Here is a 9,949-nt window from a genome sequence, read left to right as displayed (position 1 = left end):
TCATACACAGTGTGTAAACATTAACAAGGTCAGATTTGTGTCCACAGGGATGAGACATTTGTCTAATAATAGACTGCTCAGGGAAATGTGGACATTGGAAAACCAGAAACTGGGACCCACTGGTTTTTATGTACTGAACTTGCCACTGTCCACCATCTCGTCCTCAGATATCACCAAATGAATACACGCTTCTTGGTTGGGTGATTGTCTCAAAGACAGAGTCTGGTCTCACAGTGCAGGTGTTGCTGGGATGTCTGCCAGCCAGATTACCCAGTGACCGAGAGGATCTTTGTGGGATTACTGCACATGAGCCCGTCTAGAGGCTGAAGTGGTCACACTCTAAGTCTGAAGGTGTTTTGAAGGATGTTCCCTGGTGGTTGTGTCACCTTAAAGCAGTTAACATCATGGATGAAGGAGGTTTGGAGACTGGCTTCCACTGAAGGGAGTGCTGGTCTTTGAAAGGCAGTGCTTTACTGATAAACTCATGATTCAGGACTTTTGTGAATTAACCCAAAAAGTCTTCTACTAACCTAATGTAAATATAAACATTTTAAATTTTCATCCTAATTCAACCTTCTTGTTTTAACTTTATTCATGCTAAACTAAATGGCGGTTTGCCTTTATAATAGTATAAAAATCTAGATGTACACATCCATCACAAATGCTTAATAAATTGTAAATCAAATAAACAAGCCTGAGGTTTATGCATGCAGTATTCAATCAAATCAATATTTTATGACCTTCCTGGTGTTATATTTGAAGACCATCCTGTTACACATATTGTAAAGCAGTAGTAGAATATGTCAGCATCACATAAGTAGAAACACAAATGGCACATTTGCACTGACTGAACCGAGAGACTTGTATGTGATAATTGCAGCTCGTTTTTGTTTTGCTGGATTATTATTGTCATAATACCAGACGGGAAGTGATGGTTTAAACAATTACATTTGCACATTTGTCTCTTACTCACCCTGTGGATTAATGATTATGACGGAGCCTTATGTAAACCTGCCCTGCAATCATGCCAGTACCATAATAACTAGTATTTACTGCAAATCACTGTTATTCAGACAGCACCTATCTGAAATTTCCACTTTGACATGACATTATCGGAAGCAGTGGTGATATTTCAGTGATGAAAATTATAAATGGCACTGGATCAGGCAGGGGTCAAGCAGATGTTCCAAAATAGCAATAAAAACCAGCATAAAAGCACATAAACACAAAAACAATTAGCTTTAAACAACACAGGATGGAAGTAAGGTTGTGAATGTCGGGTTGCCGGTTTATTTGCCAAGCTGGCAGGATAAAACCTGGATGGGACAAGTGAAGAAACAGTATCAATACCACTGTGATGCCCTTGAGCAAGGAACTTTGCTCTGACGGCTGCAGTGGAGCTGCTCAGTGCCACATGTTGGACTGTGTTGTACCGGGCAGCTGTGAATGTGCGTAACTGAGTGAATATGATCAGGGTGTTCGTGGATCAGAGAGGAGCCTTTTCTGAGGGAATAAAAGTTTCAAAAGTTGGTTCATTGGCCTAAATCCTCTGCCAGAAGAAATAAACTATCAGCCCACATATCATTCTGTGCAATGATAACAGCTGGCTGCATCAGCTTGAAGCTGCTAACGCTGCGAGCCATCTTCACTCTGCACACGCACTATGTTTGCGGGAAGTGGAAGCCTCAACCTGAAATACTGTAGATTTCTGAGAGGATAACAGAGGTGTGAGGTGTTTACTCCGGCTCTGTGGTTAGTGTGTGTCCGTGTGTGATGTGGTGAGACACTGTTTGATGCACGTAAAACATAACTTGATATTTTCTCACTGATTTTAGTCTCATGACAATTACCTGCGCGAACTGCAGCTTTTAATTTTATCTGTCACTTGAACGCTTACGTGCTCGGCCTGCTGTGGCATCAGACTTGAGGCACTTGCACCCTGCACACTATGTGCTGAGGCTAATTGGAACTCTGGGTCATTTTGGAGGTGATCAAAGTGCCAAGTTCATCCTTCAGAGAAGCAGGAGTTGCTCACTCTGGCATGTTGGTGGATTAAGTATGAGTCAGTGGCTGTGCCATGGATTAAAACTTCATGCACTTCTCTGCTGAGGCTCAGCTGAAGAGATCCAACTTGAATGTAGTAACATACTTCAGAAAGACTCGGGTCGTCCTGTAAGAAAATTCATTCTCACTATTATCTGTAATAGCTGTTTATTTGGATACACACTGCAGATGTGGGGTAAAACTGAATACATTTAGAGACAAAACAATCATTTTTCATCTTAAAAACAGTATAAAACATTTTATTGAAATTAAAAATGATACTGTAACAGACATCAACTCAAATGAAAATCACAACATCTGACTTCACAAAACAGCTGCACTGTCTGAGCAAAACCTGCGGTAAACATGTTGGTTGGTAAGATCAGTGGATCTGCCTCTAGCTGTGAGGAGGAGCTGTGGTTGAGCGGCCATAGCTGTGGGAAGCCCAGAGAGATGCAAAGCAGGAGAGTGATTACTGTACGCCATCAATGCAACTCCAGTTACAGGAGTTATAGCTCGTTTCCACACACAGGGCATCACGTTACAGTGTAGTACATTCTTAGTTTTATTGCACACAGAGTATTTCACACACAGACTGACAGGCTTTAGTAAGCAGCTACTAAAAACTAAAGAAAACTACAACCAGCACTACATTAGTTCAAGCCTTGCTCATATGTCACCTCAGTGCACAAGTAAAATCATAAATCAACATGTTCATCAGTCTTTGTCAGGGGCAGAGTCAACGGATGCTGAGGAAAGCGGATCGCTTCACTGTTGCGCCGCATGTACGCGTGGCCGCTGATGGGGTACCACATCTCTGTGAAGGTGAGGTTGGCCACGGTGATGGCGCAGCGCCCCAGCACCTTAAAGCCTGATTTGCGGTAGAAGGGAATGAGGAAGTCTTCACACATTAGGACGGCTCGGCGCACATTGGGAAGGCAGCGCAGATACTGCAGGTAGCGCCACATCAGAATGGGACCTTTGCCCTGCTGCCTGAAGGTGCGATGGACGGCCAGGATGTGGATGTGGACGGTTGAGCCGCAGGGCTTGTGGAGGGTCAGGGCTTCCTGTGGTTAGAGATCATAATTACTGTTCATGTCCCATTATTTAAGAGTCAAACTGGAAAGGTGGAGACATCTTACTGTGGTGAGTCTGTCCTGGTCCCAGAGGGAACCTATGATGTAAGCCACCAGCCGTCCCTCTTCAAACCAGCCCATGGACAGCTCTGGACACAGTGTGAGGAAGTGACGCACTTCATCCAGGTGCAGGGGACACTCACCTGACACTGAGATAAATGCTGAGAGAGACAGAGACACAGAGAGAGAGAAAGATTGCCCTGTGCGTAAAAATGCTTTGGCACTACTTTTACGCACGTTTGCTTCAGCTAAATAAGCGCATTACTACACGCAGAATCTACATTTAACAAGGTCAAAAAGAATCAAATATCAGTCAAGTGATTAAATTAAATACAACAGACTCAAACGTCTGTGATGAAGCTTCTTCACATGACTGACAGGACCTGTCACTCACCTTCTCGCTCGATTTCAAACACGCTGATGGCGTCTTGCGTGTTGAGCGGGCGGACTTCGCTTGCGGGAAGCGTGTGTCTCCTTTGGATCCCAGGCGAAACGGAGGGTGACGGCTGCATTGGTTTGATGAAAGGCTGCGCGCCCACAACGGACATCGTATGGTGTCAAACTCTTCTCCAGCAAAAAGCGCGTCTCCTGTCTCCTTCTGTCCCGCGCAGCAGGGTCACCTCTGTCGGGCCCTGCGGGGACAAAAGTCTGATTTGGGTCCGTATTTATAGGACATTTCTCCCAGCGGTGACTCAGCCCATTTGCATTTCAATGTTTTGTCGTCAATGAATGAAAGTCACAACACTGTGGGACAATTTACTGAACCCTACAATTAACTGTGTCCTGTGTTGTCGTTTCTTTTTGTCCCTGAAACCTGTTGACAGATAATAACAATTGGTTTTCACTGAGATCTCCGCTTATTTATGGAAAATTGCCACGCATTTCAACAGGGAGCCACTAAAGGTCACAATTAAAAGTAATTTCTGTTATTAGGTTGACGAGTCTGAGTTACCATGAAACCATGAAACAATGCAGAAAACAAACAAACTGGCAAATGATGAAGTCAGCTCGTCACAACTTGGCCTCTTCTCAACAACGTGACACTTACCGGAGATCGTCGAGGTGTTTACCGGGAGTTTGTGGACTGACTGCGTCTCCTTCTCTGCCTTTGTCTCTCCTGCGCCTCTGAATTATGAAGTGATTATTGCTATGAGTCAGTCACATGATGGATTGGAAGTTGCTTCCACAACCAGGTGCATTACACACACTTTATCTTCTGGACGACGGAGACATCACACAGTTATTTCCCTGCTTGTTCTGGAGACCGTTTGAATGACTATTTTTGGGTTTTATTAGTTCGCCCATTTTCTTTGCAGTTCTTTGTGATGGAGCCAATTCTAGTGTCTAGAAATAACAGCATCCAAATAAGTAGAATCAGTTAATCATTTAAGATTTTCCAATATTTCACTTCCGTGATTGGAGGTGAACATAATCCCACTTAAATAACTATAACCAGCAAGTTACTGTTGTCGGATCACATTGACCAATAACATATGAGTAAATAATTTGAAATTCTACTTCTATTTTGTATGAATACTTTTTAAGTGAAGTACTTGCACTTTTAGTTGATTTTTATTTTTTATTTGTAACTTCTATCACCTGTGCATTTAAAAAAATGAGTGTCCGAAGAAATGCCTTCATAATCTACAACAAAACAGACAAAAACAACATCAACAACTGTAATTTATTCATAAAACAACAATAGTTGGTCGTTTCGAACCATTTGTTTTTACGAATAAGATATGGTCCCAGCAAAATTACAATAAAAAAAAACGTATTATTTGTAGTTCTATCAAAGCAGAACAGAATGGCTCTATTTTCATAAGCGGAAACAGGAAAAAGACCTTCTTGCTCATTTCCGCCATACGCCAATCGGCGTAATGACGCAGGAGACGCGGTGAAGACGAAAAGATTTGAAGTTGAGTATCGTTCGACTGTACTGAAATTCAGTATTAGCGATGCTGTGAGAATTGTGCAAAGTCGTTTGTCACCGAAAAATAATAAACGGGAGGAGTTTAACTCATTATACAAAGAGTTTGTACTTAAAGACCAAGGTAAATAAGGTCTACAATGCTCGGAGGTTATGCTAGTGCTAAGCTAGTTTAGCTGACTCCAACGTTAGCCGCTGACTTTAGCTGCTGAGCAGGTTGAAATAATCATCCGGTTCTAAATGTTACGGTTTTCATATGAGGCCGTTTAAGGGTCTGTGCTTTTGTTAGTGTGTGTAGAAGCTGGTTCGTGAGGTATGAAGCTGCTGAATAATCAGTGTGGAGACGTCTTTAGACGTCTTTTACTAAAACAACCAGCAGTCACAAATCAGGAGTTTTAAGTCTTTAAAGAAGTGAAGCTATTGGAAAAATGTGTACACTTCATTTATTGGGTTATATGTATATACTGTGTGTGTGTGTGTGTGTATGTATGTATGTATGTATGTATGTATGTATGTATATATATATATCTATATATATATCTATATAGATATATATATATAGATATATATATATCTATATATATATATCTCATTTTCAGGTTGCAGGTGCAATTGTCAAACTGCAGATAAGCTGCACCTCAAAACTGCCCCCAACTGTCCTCCCAACTTTACTTATGTTTTAGGTGAATTGATTAGACCCAGATTAAATAAGCAAACTCATTATGGGATTCAGGCTGGATGAATGGCAGTGGCCTAATTTAATTTATTTTTAGAAACATCAAATATCAGTGCTGGCATAGAGCCTTCTTTGTTTTTGTATCTGTATCTGTAACTGTAGAGCTCTGTAATAATGCTGCAAAACTTCTCTGATAGGTTAGAAGAATAAGCCTCACTCAAAAACCTTTGGAAATGAATATCTCAGCACTGCTGAATGTTCTGCAAGTCAGTGTCACGCTTGGCAGCACCCATCCAAAATTACACCATAAGTTTTGAAACTTAAAACATTGACACACTGTATCATTATAACTATAAAAATATAATTGCATTCCCTGCATGGCTAGCTTGAATTTATGCAAATTTACCCATATATGTACATACACACATATACGCATATATATGTATGTATATGTAGATATGTGTGTGTATATGTATATACATATACATACATATATATGTATATGTGTGTGTATATATACACACACACACACAAAACACACACATATATATGTGTGTGTGTGTGAATGCATATATATATATATATATATATATATATATATATATATAATATATAAAATATGTATGTTGCTTTAACAGATCAAATACGAAAATGCATGTTGTATGTGGTTGTATATCTGACCTTTGAAACAACTGTGACTTGTTATTAAGTGTGTCATTGTTGCTGCAGGTATCTATGGAAGGAGAGCTGGAGATTGATATGGATTCTGCAGTGGCATTGTTGGTCTCCTGTAGCAGACAGCTCCACATGGTGCACCGGCCAAAATCACAGGTGGGTGTCTTTAGTGGACACATTAAACATCAGCTTTCATCATTAGCCTTTCAGTATGTTTTTGGGCTTTGTTATGTGTTGATTGGTTGTTACTGCTTGTCACTGAAAGCTAAAATTATCCAAATTCAATGCAAATTCAAAGAGCAGTTTATGGTTAGTCTTCAAACTGTCCCCACCTCCCCACATTTACCAGATTTCAAAAGCAAATTACGTTTTATCTGACAGAGACAGTGTGCAGCTACTTTTCAGATTAAGACTTTATATATAATTATCTTACAGAAGAGATGTATTGTTAAACATTAAACCAGTTAGTTGTATATTGAGAATTTTAACATCGATTTCCTCCATAAACATACCAGACTGTTTCCTTTAAATCTTTTAAATCATTCTGAAGACCAAATTGAAAAAATGATATATATTCTACATGCATTATATTTATATCAGATCTTTGTTTTTTCGTGTTTCCTACCATCTCAAAACCCGCCAGATTAAAATTAAAGATATGCCTTTATTAGCAATTTAGGTGTCATACGGTGTTACTGACAAAGCTTTTGATACTAATTACATTTGTACAATATTAAGAATACATTTTACAATAATGTGCTCATCACCTTTCACTGGAATATTTCCAGCCACTGAATGCAGCCACTTCCATTTCCAGGCAGATAACTGCTTTTATTGATGCTATTAGGAACTTGTCTTTGCTGTGGTGACAACAAAAGTAACATTGATTGAATCATGTCAACTGAACTAGAGCTTCTTCCTTGACCCAGTGAACCCAGTTATATCCTTCATAGTAGTCTTTGTTCCACCCTGGTGTGAATAGGCTCATAAAGGTGGGATGTGGGAACAGGGTGGAGTCATCAAGATGTAATGATTACGACCTAACTCCCTTAAACCCCTAAGGTGGGGGTCGTTAGGTGTGGCCTTCTTGGTGGATGTGTGAAGTGGTCTTAATCTTCCTGGGGATGGATGAAAGGGCAGCATGAAAAATGGGAGACAGGTTGTGCCTGTGGCCTCCTCTGTTGGATGGCTTCTCCTGGATGAAGGTGGTGGTAGGTCACCCTATTGATTGTGTGGTCTCTTTCTAGCAATCTATAACATTCTTCCTGTAGTTGCTGCTGGGATCTTTTTTCAGCTTCTCGTGTGTGATGAAGGGATTTTAGACACAGCGTTGTTTCACTTTAATTATCTTTGATAGTTTGTAAAACGTTTTTGTTATTCAGACTAATATCACAGGTAAATTGATCTAGTTGATAGGTTGATCTAGTGTAAATGAGCAGAACGCAGAAAGTGTTGCAACTGTCCCCACCTCAAATATAATCCAGTTTGGTCTAAGGGTTGTTCATAAGGGCATGATATGCTATAATGTTGTACTTTATAAACTGATATGTTTTTAATGTAAAATCTTAGTCTCTAAACTAATGTGTAACCATAGCTGTCTGATAATTGTAATCAAGACTATATAGAAAGTAGCAAAAAATGTAAATACTTAAGTAAAGAGCAAGTGCATCAGAATTGTACTTAAAGGAAATCTTAGTTGATTTATCTAGTTGCTTTCTTCTGTCTTCCCTGTTTAAAAATATCTCTTTGCTTCTTTAGCTGAGTTCCTGTTGTTGGTCATACTACAGTAGCTACAGTCTTGGTTGACCTGCTTCTCTATATGACACATTGAGAAGCAGATAATTATTTCAGTAAAGTGCAGCCAGAAACCAGAAAATTAATGGAGTTGCTGTTTAATGTACTGCCAGTTGGTTCATTCATAGTAATACTACACCATCATTTATTAGCTGAGTGTGTTTACATTACATTTACATTTAGCAGATGCTTTTATCCAAAGCGACTTACAAGTGAGGTATAAGGCAGCAAGAATCTAATTCAAGGAGAAAAACATCAAAGCAAAGTCCTATCAGAAAAGTGTTCACAGTTCACGAGATGCAAGTGTGAGAAGGAGCAGAAAGGATGTTTTTTTGTTTTTGTTTTTTGCATAGGAAAATGTGGAAGAGTTCTGTTTTCAGCAGTTTTTTGAATATTGGGAGTGAATTTGCTGAGCGAGCAGAGTTTGGTAGCTCGTTCCACCATCGTGGGATCATTGTGCTGAAGAGTTTTGCTTGGTGTCTTCTGTGCGGTGCTGGGACCACCAGACATCGTTCGTTGGCAGACCACAGCGGACGGGAAGGATTGAAGACTTGAATGAGTGAGTTGAGGGAAGCGGAGCTGTTGAGTTAACCACCCTGTGAGCAAGAGACAGAGCTTTGAACCTGATGCCAGCAGCTACAGGAAGCCAGTGGTGTGACATGGATCCTTTTTGGCTGATTAAAAATGAGGCGAGCTGCTGCGGTTTGATTGTGGATACCAGTAACCCCATCAACAACATTTTGATGGGGTATTTTGTATTAAGCAATACACAAATGTATATGAATATAATAACGTTACTACAAATATTGATAAAATAGTTGGCAGCCATGCATGAATAAAGAAAAACTTAGTATTTTCTCTGAAATACCTTGAAACTGACAAAAGTAATAACATAAAGAAAATAAATAAAAGTCAGACTTTGCTTTTTTAATATTTATGTTTAGCACTGTTCTTGACTATAATCTTCCTAACCAATCTGTCTGAACCATTTTCATTTGTCGTATGGTTTGAAATATTTTGTTGACTCAAAAATCAAATGCAAAATTATTTAAAACTTTTTTCTTACTTTTGTTAGTTTAAAGGTATTTCAGAGATAAATGTAGCTCTGTCCTCTGCTGTTAGTAGTACTAAAAAGAAAGCTATATTAATCCAGGGAAAGCAGATGAATAGTTATTTTAATATACACATCCTCCCCATATGACTACCTTTTTTTCCACCCTTGCTGCTAGTATCTATTTTCAGCTTCTCGTGTGTGTGATGGTTGTCTAAGCGTGTGGTGACTTTGTTGGGATCATCCTCAGAGTTCAGGACAACTGTGCATCGTCCTTTGTCGGCAGGCAGAATGGTGATGTTCTCATCCCTGCTAAGAGCTGTCAGGGCCATTCTCTCCTGGGCGGTGAGGTTGGTTAATGCTGTAAACACTTTCAACTGGCAGATTCTGGTGCTGTAATAAAATTTACAAGTAGAACCTCTTTGGGGGTAATTGTAAAGTTTAGGCCTCTGGCCAAAGCCTACTCTGGAGGATATAACTGGGTTCCCTAGCAACATTTTTCAAACTGAAGAAGCTGCTTGGATAAGTAGCAAAACATTTCTAAGAAATCCAGTTGACATGATTTAATCTTCACTGATATATTACAATGAAGTGTTTTTGGAGGGAGTCCATGTAACAATACTTGTTACTGGACAAAGTAATGT

At 39.7% G+C, this 9,949-nt stretch overlaps 1 protein-coding gene across 1 annotated transcript; it reads right to left on the bottom strand.

Annotated features, from left to right (window-relative positions):
- Positions 1 to 2,212: 2,212 nt before the first annotated feature.
- LOC137099386 (serotonin N-acetyltransferase-like) lies at positions 2,213 to 4,648 on the bottom strand. The gene is made up of 4 exons (XM_067476145.1): positions 4,228 to 4,648; positions 3,574 to 3,811; positions 3,186 to 3,340; positions 2,213 to 3,110 (listed from the first exon to the last, which is right to left on the bottom strand). Exons 2-4 carry the CDS (start codon positions 3,725 to 3,727, stop codon positions 2,742 to 2,744), a joined length of 678 nt encoding a protein of 225 aa, XP_067332246.1. The 5' UTR covers positions 3,728 to 3,811; positions 4,228 to 4,648; the 3' UTR covers positions 2,213 to 2,741.
- Positions 4,649 to 9,949: the final 5,301 nt, after the last annotated feature.

This window comes from Channa argus, chromosome 15, assembly GCF_033026475.1.
Source record: "Channa argus isolate prfri chromosome 15, Channa argus male v1.0, whole genome shotgun sequence".
NCBI lineage: Eukaryota > Metazoa > Chordata > Actinopteri > Anabantiformes > Channidae > Channa > Channa argus.
This window is presented reverse-complemented; position numbering and strand designations above follow the sequence as displayed.